Below are 17,726 nucleotides of genomic sequence, written 5' to 3' on the forward strand. Positions count from 1 at the left end.
TTCACTCCCAGCCATCTGACTTGCATTTCCAGAGACTTGATGGGCATCAGTGGATCCTTAGATTTAGTTTTTTCTATGTGAATGTCTTACTTCCTATTCCAGTTCTCAGCCAGCTTCTCCTGACAGCTAGTGGCTGTCTTTTTGTTTTCTTAGGCTAAGGATCAGCAAATCTGGCCTTTGGGCCAAATCTCACCTGCTGCTTGTTTTTATAAATGAAGTTTTATTGGAAAACAGACACACCTCTTTGTTTCAGTATTGTGTATGGCTGCTTTTGCTCTATGGTGGCAGCATTAAGGAGTTGCAAGAGAGACCTATGACCAACAAAGCCTAAAGTATTTACAATCTGGCCCTTTCTAGAAAATGTTTGCTAATCCCCGCCTTAGACTCAAAAGCTTGACATCTCCTTTGATTCCTCCTTTGGATTTCCCAAGTATATTCTAGCAAGAGAACTAGTCTCTTTTTCTTTAATGGTCTTCTTCCCCTTTCCTTTCCCCTTCGTGTCTCTCTCTCTCTCTCTCTCTCTCTCTCTCTCTCTCTCTCTCTCTCTCTCTCTCTCTCTCTCTCTCTCCTCTATTTTTCTAAATGTGGATCTTCCCCATATATTCAAGTCCTCACATCCTTTTGCCAAGGGTATTAATTTCCTCACCTCTTGGCTTCTTTTCCCACTGTATTTCATTTTGTATTTTACCTTGTCACCAGTGTCATTTTCTCGAAGCTCGGCTCCACTCTGTGTCCACTCTGCTACCAAAGATAAAGAGATTTCCTCATTGCCCACTAAATTAAATACTGTCCAGCTGCTTTCTTAAGGCTCCTTCTACAATATATGCCCTAGCCGTCTCCTTTGTAAATTCTTATCAAGTCTCCTTATAAAGTCTTTCTATAATGAAATCACGCCCCTCCTGTCTTCCTTCTTGTCTTTGTCAGTGGTGTAACAACCACTGCCTGGAGCTTTCTCTGCCTCCATTTTCACCCTCTCCAACTCCTGTTTCCTTTTAACCTTCTCTCATTTTTTTTTTTTGTGTGCAGCTTTTTCCTGTCTTTTCTTAGGTGCATGTTCTTTTCCCTCCATGATACTTTACCTGTACATCTTTCTGTCACTAGGTTATTTTACTTGATGCTGTTTTTTTTTTTAAATGTCCTTTTACATCTTTATCCATTATAAGCCATGAGATTGTTGAGTGCAAGGTACATGCCTTTCTCTTTATCCTGTTCACTCACTATCATGTCTTAGTTGTGCTTACTAATTAAGTAATTGAATCACATTATAGGGAGAACGCACTTTACGTGGATTTAATTATTGGTGACCTCACGGATTCTCTTGGATGTTTGGCAGTGATTTTAGGTGTTATGGCTACAGTTCTTGAGGAAGCCAGATGCTATTTCCTTGGATAGATTATTAATGTAAATGAAAAGATTTTTTTCATTTGATAAGGAATTTCATACTTATTACAAGAAAACTGTATGCAACAATGTGCTTGGTGCTGATAGAAAAGTAAAATCAAGGTCAGAGGTAGCAGTAGTTCTCTTGGGTATGATAAGCAATGTAGAAAGTCAGATTTTTTTGATTCAATTAATAAGTTTTTTCAGGATTCCAACTAGAAAAATTATACCAAAGTACTCTAAGAAGTTATTGAAATGGAACACAGTTACTGTTAAAATAATATTTATATTTTGCCTATTCATTCATTCATTCATTCATTCAGTCATTGTCTGCATACTTCCTATATCATATCATCTATGATGTGATTAATAGACACGTAATTCAGAAGTCTTGTTGTAATATGGTTTTTTTCCAGCAGTTGTAAGAAAATCTAGTTTCATGCTAGATAGGCTTGTTATTATTCAGAGAACTTAGATACACTAATAGAAGTTTCCACTGGGGCACTTGTGCGCAAAAGAATTCACACTGTTTTCTCTTCCATCTTTTAGAAAAGCTCAAGAGGAGAACAAGAAATTAGTGCTCGCTGGATGTGTTCCTCAAGCCCAGCCTCGTCAGGACTACCTAAAAGGACTGAGTATCCTAGGGGTAAGCGCGGACTGGATGGGTAAAAGGAAAATCTTACATTGTTAACACATGCGATGACTACATTTCATTTTCTAGTTGTATGTCATTTACCAGTGGTGTTACACGTATGGCTGTCCTCAGCTTCCTTCCCCTCATGCCACCCAAACTTTGTCACGTCTGTGTAACTTTTTCACCTTAGCACAAAAACATTATAGTATGGAATTTAAGACCCTTTATAAAAACCTGGTCATTGTCTGCCTGATCAGTACCGTCTCTCGCCGTTTGATTGTCATTTTCCCATCCCACTGAAGCACTTGTCATCCCTGGTACCTTCTCTGGAATGCTGCGCTTCTCATACTTCCCATCCCACCCAGGTCTCGGCTTGAGCATTACCCATTCAGGGAGGCCTTCTCCAACCACTCTGAGCCGTCCTCAGAGATCCCGTCTCTGGGTTCCCTTCGCTTACCGTGCACTTAGCCGTATTTCCTCTCTCTGCATTTCACAGAGTTACGATTTTCGGGTTCACGTACATGATTTTTTGAATAAAGCCTATCTATTTAAATTATTAGCTTTATGATGACAGCTTTTCAGTCTTTTTGGAAGCCCTCACTGTGTCTCGGAAACATTTCCCATGATGCCTGACAGACAGTAGGCACTCTGAGTGTTGGGTGACTGACTGACGGAATGACAGGTTATTTCTGTAGATTTCTGTTGTTGGCATGCTTTTTTTCCTGTTGGGCCGTCAGCTCTGTGAAGTCGGGAGATGGCTATCTGCCATCTCACTTACTCTTTGAGGCCATCCCTGTTCACAAAACGCCCAGAGGTAGTTGGCAGCCAGTCGGTATTTGTAGTCAGTATTTTTGTTGTTGTTGACTGCATGGCGGTGGTTCCCCATCCTTCCCACCATTCTACTGAAGTTATATTCAGTGTGCTAAGTAAGGATCTTTCAAAAGGCTTTAATGGTTTTTAAAAAATATAAAAACATTGTATGTTCATAGAAAAAATTTATATGAATAATTGGCAACCGGATTGAGATGTATTGGATTTTCCCTTATTTGATGTGCTGTTGACAGGTTCTTCTACTGTATTTTCAGTGTAATGAACTTGTTTTCTGCTGTGACGTCCTTGCCCCACTAGCAAATTTAATAATCTTTGAACAAACATTCTCGTGTTAAATAAACAAAACCTGAATGTTTGGGAACTTTAGTTTATTTTCACCATTTGTCTGTTTACATTTTGATTTCTTTTGGTTTAAGGAATGCAATGAATATCGACTTCTGAGTTACCTTTTCATGTCAGACTAACTTTTTTCGTAAACATAATCCTGCTGTGTTAGGGAAATAGGAAACTAGTTAGAATTCTATTTTAGAGATGGAATGTGGTAAAAGCTTGGGATTCATATTAGATTTCATCTGAAGGAATTAAATTACCAGAATAGTAGAATTTCTTTAGTATAACAAGACCCTCTTCTCTGTGTACATTATGATAACATTTTCTGGACTCCACTGTGTGCCATGGAGAGCTTAGTACATGTTAGAGTGCAGGGGAGATTCTCAAGATGGTGTAAGGGAGGGCGCCCAGTGTTGTTAATGTGGAAGGTGGTTTTCAGGGATAATAGAAACCCATGGATAATGACAAAGAAACGTTTTTTGTTTTTTTTTAAATTTAATCTAGCTCCCTTATTGTTCTGCCACCTAGTTTCAATTCATTACCTTTAAAATTCTTCAGATTTATGTTAGTTTGCTCCTATTGGAGAAATAACTTAAGAACACATTTTAAAAAGTGAATAGAAAGAAAATTCATAATTCCATCACTCTAAAACAATAATTATAACCTTGCTTATCCCCTTCAGATGTTTTTTTTTAAATTAAAGTTTATTGCGGTGACAAGAGTTAGTAAAGTTACATAGGTTTCAAGGGTACACTTCTGTAACACGTATATGGTGATGGAAGCAGAACTGACCCTTCAGATTTTGAACCTTTGCATATTTTACTCCTTATAATCTCCTAATTATTTTTTCTCCTTATTTTTCCATGAGCTTTTATTCCATGAGGTTTTAACTATTTTAAATTCTTCATTAATATTCTATTGAATATTTTACTGAACTATTCTTAATTGTTGGGTATAAGTATTTGATGAATTTGAGGAAATATATACATTAATGCCCACAAAAGACCTTTAATTTAAACTCAGTATATTGTGAAAAGTTGCCAAAAGTAGAATTACACTATCAGTAGCAAAGTTTTAGAGTTGTGACTTAATTTTATCTTCAGCATTTATCATTACTACTAAGCTGTAAGATAATTCCTTGTCCACATCATTTTATGGAGCATTTTTTCTGTAGCAGCTTTATGACATCATCGTAACTGACTCTATATATATAAAAATTGTGTACAAAGAGCTGAAAATTTTGAAAAAATAAATCTGGACTAGGAAACCCAAATCTATAGTTAGTGTTTCTCTCATAGAATTGTTACAATTGTTATAAAATCAGGAACCTTCTGAAATATAACGAGTTACAATGAAATAAAAAACGAATTATATTGGTTTGTACAAAGAAAAATACAATTCGGAAGTGTGAAAAAATATGAAGATGTTTAAATTCAGTGACTTGGGAAACTATTTTTAGGAGCATATTTGAAATTGTATTGCACATTTGATTTACAGACTGGGAGCAAACTGTTATTCCTTCACAGAATTTTTATGATGGAGAGCGTTAATAGAGGTGGAAGGAGAACAGCTGTAGCTGCATTCTGTGCTTTCACCTGTTAGGATTTGTTTTTGTCACCCCACAGTACAGGGAGGATGTGTCAGTTCTGTTGACTAAATGATTGAAATGAAAAGCTGCCTTTCGATGGGGATCTGTGGGTGAGCAAACTACTTATTGCACACCTGAGTTAAAAAGACATACTGTCCCATGTTTGCAAATGCTTATAGCATTTAAGAAGATATTTAATAAGTAAGAAAGATATTACCACCATTGTAACATGTTAATTTCCATCAATATCAGCTTTTGGAAATGGGGCTTTTAATTTGTTGGCATAATCAGAGATAGCAGTGTGGTGAGGGCACATAGTAATTGGTGATTTGATCCCTGGGCCTTTTTCATTCTCGGTCTCGCTGCTTCCTGAAACTATCTAGTTGTGATGAATATTATTTGTGTGGTGGTGCACAGAAAGAAAATAGAAGTGAAAACTGTCAACCAACCTCTAGGTCCAGAGGTTGACAGTAACCATCTCCCATCCTGGAGCACAAACCTGTCTAATTTTGTTTACATTAGGAGAAGAGAAAGAACAGATTTAAAACATAGATGTTTTGGGTGAAAAGATCTTTTTCAACCAAAATTTTTTTCCTAGCATGATTAAGTGAAGTTTATATTTTATGTCTAAACTATATGTATTTGTAGGTAACCAGTACAGAATCAAGATCTTTTACATTTTTTCAATATCTTGAAACATTTTACCTTACAGTGAAAAATTTTGTTTCTCTTTTGGCAGATAGTTATGGTTAATCATCCACCGTGGAGTGAGATTTCATGCAATGTCGTGTATATATATATACGTATATATATATACGTATATATATATATACGTATATATATATACGTATATATGTATGTATATTCATCACTGCTATTTGTTTAAATTGGTTACTCTGTCTAGTGTAGGTAGTTCCATGATCTTGTGACTATACCTGTTGAATCCTCCTTTCCTTCTCTTCAGCTCCTTGGTTGGCTGATAAGTTTGTTGTAGTCAATGAGAAAGGAGGATGTTCTTAGTTAAAGTCTGGTAGAAAAAAATAGTAGACTTCAGGACTCAGAAAGCCTGGCTTCAAATCCTGGGGCTGCTGCATTATTCTTCCTTCGATTGAGCGAGTATTTACTGAATGCCTACTATGTACTAGCTACTGGTCCAGGTGGGAGGAATGCAGCAGTGTAAAATCACCAGAGGTCCCTGCCCTCATGGAGCTTACATTCCAGCCTAGAATGTTTCCAGCCTCTTGGGCCCTATACTTACTAATCGAGAATCTTTATGTAAGGACCCACTGGAAATACACTTTGTGTCCATGGGTTAGAAGTTATGTTAGGAATAGATGGGTGAAATAATATGCATTTGCTTGATTGAGCTCTTCTTACCGTAGCGTTATTTCTCAATTATTGCAGTAATCATTATTATAAAAGACATGACATTTATTAGGAAGGTTGATTTTTACTCTGTTACAGGAAAGCATGTTTCCAAAAACTACATTTTTGTATAGATTTTCTGTGCTAATGAACAGGGACTGCATCTGAACTTGGTCTTCGTATTGATTCATTAGGTTTATCTTTGTAGTAATTGTATAATTTCTCTAGACACATCTGCAGAATTTTCTTTGGTGAGCTGAACAAAAGTGTGGTTTAACGTAGGTATCCGGTCATCACTGGGACTGTTACCGTGATTTAAACATCTTTTCAGGTAGGCTGCTCTAATCCTGAAAAGTCAAACAGCATGATGGCTATTTCAAATGTGAACGCTTTAATTTTGAAAATTATATGTATAAATAAAGCAGCATTTGAAAGATGCTATATTTGAGAATATTTCCATTATATACCATATTACAAAAGGTAAATGTATGAAGTGAAACAATGTCACAGTAATAGTGGCGTTGATGTGGAGGGCAAAGCTTTAGCAACTGTGTGAAGAGCCTTTATTCAGCTTTTCAGTCTATTTGCAGTTTGCTATGATGGACACTTACTTACAAGCTCTATTAAGCCAGGGATTTTGTTTGCTCTTATTTTACATTTTTACATTACTTTCTGTGCCTAGTACAGTGTCTCACTGAAATATTTGTTGACTTGAATACTTCTTAATTATAAGGTATGCATTTAACTTAATTTTTTCCATATTGTTCCTAGTTATTCCAGCAGCATTTAGTTTTGAAATTTTCCTTTCCTTCTTTTGTGTTGCTGACTCTATCATGTGTTTGTTTCTTAATTGGTGTATTAGTTTTTTTGTGTCCATAACAAATTACCATATATAACAGTTGCTTAAAACAATACACATTTATTTGGAGGTCAGAAGTTGGACATGGGTTTTACTGGACCAAAGTCAAGGTGTTGGCAGTGCTGCATTCTTTCCTGGATGCTCTAAGGGAGAGTTTTTTTCCAGCTTTTATAGCCCACTCACATTCCTTGATTTGGGGCCTCCTTCTCCCATCCTTAGGGAGCAGTGCCATCAGTCAGCTGTGAAGGACTCAAGTGAATAGATTGGGCCCATCTAGATAATCCAGGCTATTTTCCTCATCGCAAAGTCCTTAATCTTAATCACATCTGCAAAATCCATTTGCCATGTCAAGTAACATATTCATTGGTTTTGGGGATTCTGATGTGCACATGTTTGGGAGGCCATTTTTCTGTCTGCTACAGAAAGTATTGTTTATTAGTTAATGTTTTGCGTCTCTAATGTGTATTTTTGTTTCAGTTCTAACATTGCTGTTTTAAACTTAAGTACCACTTTAAAAATCATTTTTTACTTTGTAACATGTCCTATTATTTAATATAATATTCCAGTGTTCCAAATAATGGTTCTCTGTATAATTGAGTTTAGCACGTTCAATTTTGTTATAATTACTGAAAGATTTTTTCTCACTACAGAAAGTGTTATAGGTATTTTAATTGGATTTAAGAAGAAGTTCCTGGTACTGATACTCTTCCGTATAGCCTGGTCTCATTTTTCAATTAGTAATTTTTATCTCTTACTTAGTGTTAGTCACTCACTGGTATCAGTCAGGTAGAAAATATGCTTTGAGTTGTGTGTGGAATGTGCTGTCCTATCATTTTTGATGAAAGGGCTATTTCTACTATTGGGGAAAAACTTCTCAATGAAGATATGAAAGAAGATGAAAATATACTGGGAGATGAGAAAGCTTTGTTCAGAAAGTTAAACCACATGTACCATCAAATGCTCTTTTGTGTAATTCGTTGGCCAAGTTGTTCACAGGCTTGTGAATTCAAGAAATCTTCCTTCTGATAGAGTTGAAAGATGTTAAGATAACTTAGTGACTGCTGTGGATTTTCCCAAATTGAAATTAGGAAATTGAGCTCTGTTCCAATAAATACCATTTATAGAGGTAAGGACTTTGCTTAACAGCTTGGAGAAAATTTTTAGAGAGAATAGTATTTTTATAGAGAAGTCAGTCCTGCACTTGAACCTGTCAGATACTGATTATTAGATCAAACACCCTTTATGGTCAAAGTGAGAAACTTAAACATACATTTGATGGAAAAGGCTTTTTATATATATAGTTCTCAACGGAGCTAGGAAGAAAGACATTTTTTTCCCTTGTGAAAGTTGATAGAGTTTTTAGGTAATTTTAAAGTTTTGTCTGATATTTCATAATTAGAATGATTTCCTTATTTATTTATATACAATCAAAATTAAGAGAGCAAATGAGAACGTTCCTCTGTGTCTATGTTTATTTGTATCTATAATGTAGATACGCTTTCTTGCTCCTGAAAGGCTTTGAGATGTTTTGGGATAAAATCAAGGCATAGTAATACTCCAGCCAGATTCATGTTAAGTACAAAAAAGATTCACAACCAAATAACAGAAATGGGGATAAAGAGTTGTCTTTGAACATTTTCCATGGGATTAACCTGAGCAATGCTGTTAAAATTGTTCTTTTAACCCTCCCGTGACTTCTTTTGCAAGTAGAATAAAATCTAAACTGCATAGTATGAGCTACAAGATCTCAAATAATCTCTTCCTCTACTTATCTGACCTCATCTCCTACCACTGTGACCCTCATTCACCATCATTTCTGTGCCTCAGCCCTTTGATGTTCTCTTCGCCCTGGAGGTTCTTGTTGATGCTTCTGTCTTATGTGTGGTTCAGGTCACAGTGGCAACATTTCAAGTGTACAGTAACTGAATGTGGCTACCATGTTCGACAGTACAGCGTATCAACATTTCCATCATTGTAGAAAGTTCTGTTCGATAGCACTGTGCTAAACAATGAGGAAATTTCAGAACAGCACTTTTACTTGCTTTAGGTGCATTTGTATAGGTTTGTTTCTTCAATATGTGTTTAGCTGTAAATTTGGAAGGGTTCATAATAGCTGAATAAAATATTTTTATGGATTTCTTTTAAAAGTTCTGTAGCAGAATGACTCATTAATGTTATTTATGGATTGTTTATTCACCAACTCCTTTCTTCATTGTCGAGAACATATGGAGTCAGTAATAGAACATACTGCATGTCTTTTTTTTCTGTATATTTATAACTAAGTGCCTGAAGGACACAAGATACTGTTTTATTTATTTTACTTGAATTATATGCTATAGACTAGGCTCTTGTGTATTCAGGGCTACAATTTATAGTATTAATTAAGAACAGCTTTCCTTTTCTCCCCAGAATGAATTCAATATATTCTTCTTTAGTGTGTGTGAATCTTGAGTTTGTTCCTACTTGTGATTGTTTTTTCTTCTCTTGCTGCCTCCTGTCCTATCCTTGTTTGGCCTCCTAACTCCCATTTAAATTCCGCCCCCCCCCATCACTCTTCTTTCTCTTTGTTTTCTGTCTGCCCTTTTTTTCTCTCCCCACCTCACTGCTTCCTCCAATATCCTCCTTATGAAAAATGGAAATGACAGCATATTTTCATTAAATGACTTAATAAACGTCTCCCCTATTTGTTTGTAATCAAATACTTCTTGTACCCTTTTTCTTCAAGTTTGGAAGACCCTTCTTTTTCAAGTTCTGCGTTTCCCTCACACCAGCCGGTGGTTAAATTATCACATGTAGGCGACATTGATTTTTTCTGCCACAATAGCAAAAGTGATCAGTTTTCTAAATCAGAGGACATGTTTTCAGCTGTTATACATTCAAGCAAATTCTCTGACCATCAGGGTGAAAGAAAATCTCTATTTCTTCAACATCCTCCCACCCCCCCACACACTTAAACTTGACATAATTTTACGCTCACAGAAAAGCTGCAAAAATAATTACCATATACATGTTACCCAGATTCCCCAAATGTTAATATTTTAAAAATTTGCAATTACTCTCTTTTTATATATACACATTTTTTTTCTGATCCTGTTTTGTGTAATATGCAAACATGATGCCTCTCAACTTCTAAATACCCCTATATTTCAAAAATAAAGACATTCTCATACAAAAATAAAAATTAAAAAGAATTTTATATCACTATATATATTTTATATCACTATATATAAATATATATATTTATATATATATTTATAAAATATATGATATATATTTTATATCACTATAGTACAATTATAAAAATCAGGAAATAATATTGATATAATACTATATGTTAGTGTGCAAATCTTATTAATATCTTGCCAATTGTCCCAGTAATGCCCTTTATAAGAAAAGAAACATCCTAGATCCAAAGTTGCATTCAATTGTTAGTCTCTTTAGTCTGCTTTAATTTGGAATGTTTCAGTTTTTCCTTGAGTTTCATGACCTTGATTTGACATTAGAACATTTGACCACCCTCAACATTTTTTTTTTGTAATAAGAGCTTTTTTTGAGATATAATTCACATACCATACAATTCTCCCATTTCACATGTGTAATTCATTGGTTTTTAGTATATTTGCAGAGTTGTGAAGCCATCACCGGGATCAATTTTAGCATATTTTCATCACTCCAAAAAGAAATCCAATACTCCTTATCAGCTTCTCCCATTTCGTTCACCACACATCCATAGGCGAGTACTACTCTACTTTGTCTCTGAAGCGTACCCTATTCTGGCTATTTATTATACATAATTATAATACTTTTTGTCTGGCTTCTTTCACTTGGCATAGTGTTTTAACATATATCAATACTTCATTCCCTTTTATGGTTTAATGATATTTCATTGTATGAATATGTCACCTTTTGTTTATCAGTTAATGGAACTTTGGTTGTTTCCACCTTTGGCTATTATAAATAATGCTGCTATGAACTCTCATTTGCAAGTTTTTATGTCGACATATGTTTTCATTTCTGTTGGATACATAGCTAGGCTAGGAATTATTGGATCATATGATAACTCGATGTTTAACATTTGAGGTTCTGCCAGATTGTTTTCTAAAACAACTGCACCATTTTACTGCTTTCCCACTAGCAACGTATGAGGGTTCCAATTTCTCTGTATCTTCACCCACCTTGTTATTGTATGCTTTTTTATTATAGCCACCCTGGTGGGTATGAAGTAGTATCTCATTATGGTAAAGATACATAACATAAAACGTATTATTTTAACTAACTTTATGTGTACTGTTCAGTGGCATTAAATACATTCACGCTGTTGTGCAACCATCACCACCATCCATCTCCAGAACTCAAAATCTATACCCATTAAACAATAATTCTCCATTTCTACATTTTAGTTTTGATTTGCATTCCCTGGTGGACTAATGATGTTGAACATCTTCTCATGTGCTTATTGGCCATTTGTAAATGTTCCTTGGAGAAATGTCTTTTCAGACCTTTTGCCCATTTTTAAATGGTTTATTTGTGTTTGTGTAATTGAGTTATCTGAGTTGTTTGTATAGTCTGGATGTAAGTCCTTTATCAGATTTATTATTTGCAAATATTTTCTCTTCATTTTCTGTGTTGTCTTGTTACTTTCTTGATGGTGTTTTGTGATGCACCAAGAGGTTTTAATTTTAGTTTATCTTTTCTTTGTTGCTTATGTTTTTGGTGTAATATCTAAGAAACTGTTGTCTAGAGGAATCCAAGGTTCCTCTAGTGATTAACCAGATATGATTCTGTTTTCTTCTAAGAATTTTATGGTTGTAGCTTACCCTCAACTTTTTAACCTTTAACTGTTTCCTGCACTTGTGATTCTGACTCTTCTGTACAAATACGGTTGCTTATTCGGCCCAGGTGCTGCCAGACTGGGAGCAGTGCTCCCTTTGAGCTGTTATATCTCCAACTGCATACATAAGCATTGTTATTTTGGTTCCATCATTGAATTATCTCATAAGTTATTCCTTTTATTCTCTGTCTTCTTTCCTCAACTCATATCTTCTCATTCACCCACATCACTGGGAAATTTGACCCACTCTTCCTTATCCTACCATGTCTCTAATGTCTCGGGCAGTCTGAATGTCCTCATGTTGTCATGTCATCAACACTCTAACCTCTCTCCTTTTTCTCAACTCAAGTTGTTACCACTTTCATCCTGTTTTAGCAACTTGTTCTTATAACCCAATCTTAGACTTTACTGTTTTTCAAAAGTACTAAATGCTTGTATCTGTACCCTGATTATAAACTCCTGTATTCATTCCTCCTTTTTATCTTTCCTTCCTCTGTCCCTCTTTCCCACTCTCTCTTTTATTTCTTCCTTCTTTTCCCCAATCCCCAGCCACTTGTTTTCTCATTTCTGGCACTGCTTCTTTCCCTATCTAACCTATTCTCCAAGGTGTATCTTATCCAAAATTTATAATTATTTTCTTCCATATCCTTCAAATCCATCCATAAATCTTTCAGTGCTGTTTCCCTAGCTTTTTGAGCCATCGTGGTAGATGTTAGATGTTCAATAAATGATGACTGACAGACTCAATGAATGAATGACAGAATGAACAAACCTGGGAACTATCCATTTATCTAACTGTTTGGTTCCTACACGAGAATTACTGGGCTCTAAGAAAAATTACAGCTGTACGTGGAGTCATTGTTAAAAATTCATGGTTTCTAATTTCAACTGGTATCTTAATACTGTCCGGCAATTTTTATGTGTCCCTAGTCATCACTTTTGTTTGTTTTAAATAGATATTAAATTTTCAACAGGTATTTTAAACATTCACTTTGTTCTTATTTGACGGTATGCTTTCTCACTCGCAGCATAGCTTAGCATTGTGTGTGCCTTCAATGACAGTACTAGCTAGCATCCATTCCCAAGTTTTTCGTATAACCCCTTGTTTCACAAGAAGACAACTTGGCCCCGCTCCCGTTCTCAGCTTGTCTCTCTACCCTTGTTGTGGATCTTACCTACTCCACTTTCTGAACAAACTTGCTCCATCAGTTATTACTTTTATCTTCAACTACTTTTTCTCCACTCAGAATGTACATCCCATGCCCTCATCAATTAAGCACTCAATCAAAAGTTGAATTCATTAACCCAAACCCAAACATATATACACTCAGTTTCTCCTAGCTACCAGGAGTTCTCCTCTTCCTCCTTCCCTGTCTACCCAGCTTTTTGAAAGGTAGTCTATATTAGCTGTCACCATTTCACCATTTTCTTTCGTTTTCAACTATAATTGACATACAGTACTATATTAGTTTCAGGTGTACAATATAGTGATTAGAAATTTATCTAACTCACGACGTGATCACCCCACCGTTTTCTTATTTAAGATTCATTACTATTGAACTCCTCCCGCCTCCCCTAATTTCACTGAGCGCCTCGTTAAATCAGGCATACCCACTGTAGTCTTAATGTTGCTATCTCTGTAGCATTTGACACTGCTTGCTCCTCTTTGAACTTTTTGTTATCCTGGCTTTGATCACATTCTTTAAGGAAACTGCGTAGACTTTGTTAATAAAACCAGAACCTAATGCTTGTAATGATTCCAAGTAAGCACAATCTTCAGTTAGGTAGGTTTGTTTGGGACTAAAGATCCAACATTCTCTGAGATTTCCTTTGCTTTGACAGTTTCCTAATTATTATTGCTACTGCCACCAATCATGCTGGGCTCAGTGGTCAGAGGCAGAGCTGGATTCAAGTGTGTTCTCACAAGTCTTTCCTTATTTCCTGTAAGACAAAGGAAAATTTTAAAGAGATTCGCCATTGCATTTTTAATAAAATTTTTAAAAAAGGTTCTTTTTGTCTTAGTTGAGTTCTTTGCAGCATCGTTGTACAATAATGAAAGATGAGAAATAGCATAAATGTCCATCAGTATGGGAATGGATTAATGTGTTATGGGATCGGGGCAACTAGTAAAATGTACTGATGATGTATAGGGAACAAATCAAGGGGCAGGTTTTGTTTTATCTAGCATCTATCTATCTCATAATTTGTAAAAAAAAATATGTAACAGAACTACATCAGTTTTTCCTTATTCATGGTTTCACTTTCTGCAGTTTTGGTTATATGTAGTCAAGCACTATCTGGTTAAATGGAAATATTCAGAAATAAACAATTCATAAGGTTTATATTGAATGCTGTTCTGAGTAGCATGAACGAAATCTCGCGCCATCCCGCGCTGTCCTGCCCTTTCCCCTCCAGGACGTGAACCATCCCTTTGTCCAGCATCTCCACGCTGTATATGCTACCTGCCCATTAGTCACTTAGTAGCCGTCTTAGTTATGGGATCGGTTATAAGAGAGTGAGAGGACCACAGGAACATAACTTTTATTATAGTATAGTATTATAATTGCCCTATTTTGTTGTAAGTTATTGTTAATCTCTTGCTGTGACTAATTTTTAAATTAAACTTTACCATAGGTATGTGTGTATACTGTGTTTCCCCGAAAATAAGACCTACCCAGGCAATCAGCTCTAATGCATCTTTTGGAGCAAAAATTTATATAAAACCCCGTCTTACATAATATAATATATAATACCAGGTCTTATATTAATTTTTGCTCCAGAAGACGCATTGGAGCTGATTGTCCGTCTAGGTCTTATTTTCAGGGAAACATGGTAGGATAAAATATAGTACATAAAGGGCTCGATGCTATCTGTGGTTTCAGGCATCCACTGGGAATCTTGGAACGCATCCTTCCTGGATAAGGGGGACTACTGTATTTATAAATGTTTAGCACTGAAGAATGTCTTGGTATCTACTCATCGAGCTATTAGGAGTGATTTCATCTGAGAAGTGGAAATGGAAGATGGAGGATGTTAAGGGTTGCTTGATTTCCTCTTTATATTTCTGTTTTGTTTGAATTTTTTCAGTGAATATGTATTATAGCTTCTGTAATAAAACAGTGAAGAGTTGAGGATTTTTAAGGTAGAAGTAATATCAACTTATGATCTATTCTTTATGTGTTCCTTTAGCTTCTTTGCTTCTTTCATTTTCCTTCTAACCTTTAACCACTCTAATTCAGTCTCTCTGGTGAGCGTCTTCTAGCCTAATCCTGTATATCCCATAAGAGTCACCTTTGATTCCCTGAGAAGCATTCCTGGATCACTCAGTCAGATTTTATTACCTTTCCTCTGTGATCCCATGCCACCCTGGGAAATCTTCCTTAGGCACTGGTGTCTAGGGCAGGAACTGTTATTATTTGACTCCAGTGCATGGATGTGAGCACAGTACCCAGCACACGGTAGAAATTCATTAAAAGGGGTTTCAGTGTTAAATAATAAAGCATAGAACTTGGGGTAAATCTCCTTAATATCAGCATGTCTTTTTATGTAGGTTGTCATTTTATACCACTTTTCTTTAATCCCTGTGTGAAAGACATGTTTTAATTAAACTTCAGTTTATATCTTTGAACATTTTGAGTTTATGTTGATAGACTCTCCTAACAGAACTCCAGGCAGTTCATTCAAATGTAGTATTTCAATTGTCATTAGCGGTCAGGAGAGTGATAATTTCATACTGCATTGTAACATAAAACGTTAACATAGAATATTTTTTATAATATCTCCAAATGCATTAATTGAAGAAAACCTACATTCATGTGCTTAGAAAATGTGTAACGTTGACTTAAGCAGAAGGATAAACACAAATTAATATTTCTTCTCTGTGTAAACTGCTTGTCTAACAGTTGGTTTTCTTTTTAGGTTCAACAAATAGATCGAGTAGTGGAAGTTGTGGAGGAAACAATTAAAGGTAATTGTTGAAAGTGAGATAGCAGAGGTATAGATTGTTTGAACTATATTATAAAAATACCACTTAGTTTCTATTTATTGAGCATCTTTTTGAAAATTTTTGTTTTAGATATAAAAATCATAAAATTTGGTCCCTGATTGTTTCATGCATTGACTGGTCCCATATAGGAGACATATATTTGATTAGCTTTCAAGTGAGTCAGGTCTTAGTTTTTTTGTTTTTGTTCTTTTAAATCTTATTTTTATTGTTATTAAAATAGATTTAATTTATATGTCAGATCAGGAAGATAGAGTTTAAACAATTTTGAAATAAGGAAATGATTTTGTATGTTCTTTTCAGTTTTATTGCGATAATACTGACATTTGCGTGTTTTCATATCACATAATTAGTTGCAGTTTTCCTCTTTAAAAGTACTTTTAAGTGTTCAATTTTGATACCACTTCCAGGTGTAATTTTTATAGTTACTACACTAGAAAATAGAAGTAGAATTATGTTTTGCTTCTTTCATTAGCCAATGTTCATTGAAACAGATTCTTATAGATGTCACTGAGAAATAAGCCATCCTTAATTCTGTAGTTAATTTTTAAATAGTAATAGTTTATTTTCCTCTGTTAGATTAGCACAAATGAAAACCAGTAATATGATATTGAAATATTAAGTTAAATGAATTGAGGATCTCACTTAAAATTTTATCTTGTTATAAATGAGAAATTTGTGTTTTGTTTTTTTTAAACAAATAGACTACTTCCACCAAATAGATAATTTTAACCACATACTTTTCCTGCTGGCTTGTATCTACTACCTTCGATATGCTGTTATTAATGCTCATTAATTTTGAGTCTTTGATTTATTAGTGATTGATGATTACAGAATATGAGAATGAGACTATAGCTTAATCTGTTGAAATTCGAAAATAAAGTGAAATATGATTAAAATGTTTTAGTAGTGATAATTTTGAATGTTTTTTTTCAAACTATCCCTCAACCCCATCTTGGAGAATCCAGAAGTACTATCATTTATTGTGCACTTACAGTGTGACAAGCACTTCACGTGCATCAAGTCATGTAATCTCCACAAGAGTCCTGTCAAATAGTACAAATATTATACTCATTTTTCAGATGAGGACGTTAAAACACAAGAACACACAGCTATTAAGTGGCAGAGCTGGGATTTGAACCCTGGCCATTGTAGCTCCAGGGCCTGTGCTGTTAAGCTTGACTCTCTGTTCACACTGTGCTGTAACTTCTCTGCTCCCGCCCAGTGGGGAATCACTGCCTTAATGGTTGTTGGATTGAGCTGCTTAAAGCAGTGCTTTAGGATGCTTGAGGATATTGTTGCCTGATTTATCTTCTGTTAGAGAATCAGGTCCGTACTGGCCACACGATAAGTTTTTTAAAGACCTGAATGGAGGTGAAGATAACACAGGAGAAAATCTAGGTGACCTTGGGTATGGCAGTGACTTTTTAGATGCAACACCCAATGCATGATTCATGAAAGAAAGAATTGATAAGCTGGACTTCATTAAAATTAAAAATTTCTGCTCTGCAAAAGATACTATTGAGAGAATGAGAAGATAAGCCATAGACCATGAGAAAATATTTGGAAAAGATATATCTGATAAAGGACTCTTATTTAAAATATACAAAGAACTCTTGAAATTCATTAATAAGAAACTAAACAACCTGATTTAAAAAATAGGCCAAAGACCTGAACAGAAACTTCACAAAAGAACATATCACATGGCAAACACACGTATAAAGAGACATATGCTCCACATCATATGTCATTAGTGAGTTGGAAATGGCAACAACAGTGAGCTACCACCACACACGTATTGTAAGGGCCAGAATCTAAAACACTGACAAACCGAATGCTGACGAGGATGTGGAACAACAGGGTTCATAGCTGGGTGGAGTGCAAAATGGTACATCCACTTTGGAA

At 35.3% G+C, this 17,726-nt stretch overlaps 1 protein-coding gene across 2 annotated transcripts in view; it reads left to right on the top strand.

The window, feature by feature from the left end:
* The window catches only part of CDKAL1 (CDKAL1 threonylcarbamoyladenosine tRNA methylthiotransferase), a 629,213-nt gene that overhangs the window by 181,351 nt on the left and 430,136 nt on the right, over positions 1 to 17,726 (top strand). For both annotated transcript variants that reach the window (XM_081056268.1, XM_081056269.1), the window contains 2 exons: positions 1,930 to 2,026; positions 15,737 to 15,785. In XM_081056268.1, coding sequence (XP_080912394.1) covers positions 1,930 to 2,026; positions 15,737 to 15,785 — 146 coding nt within the window. The remainder of the gene's footprint in view (positions 1 to 1,929; positions 2,027 to 15,736; positions 15,786 to 17,726) is intronic.

This window comes from Rhinolophus hipposideros, assembly GCF_964194185.1.
Source record: "Rhinolophus hipposideros genome assembly, chromosome: 8".
Taxonomy (NCBI): domain Eukaryota; kingdom Metazoa; phylum Chordata; class Mammalia; order Chiroptera; family Rhinolophidae; genus Rhinolophus; species Rhinolophus hipposideros.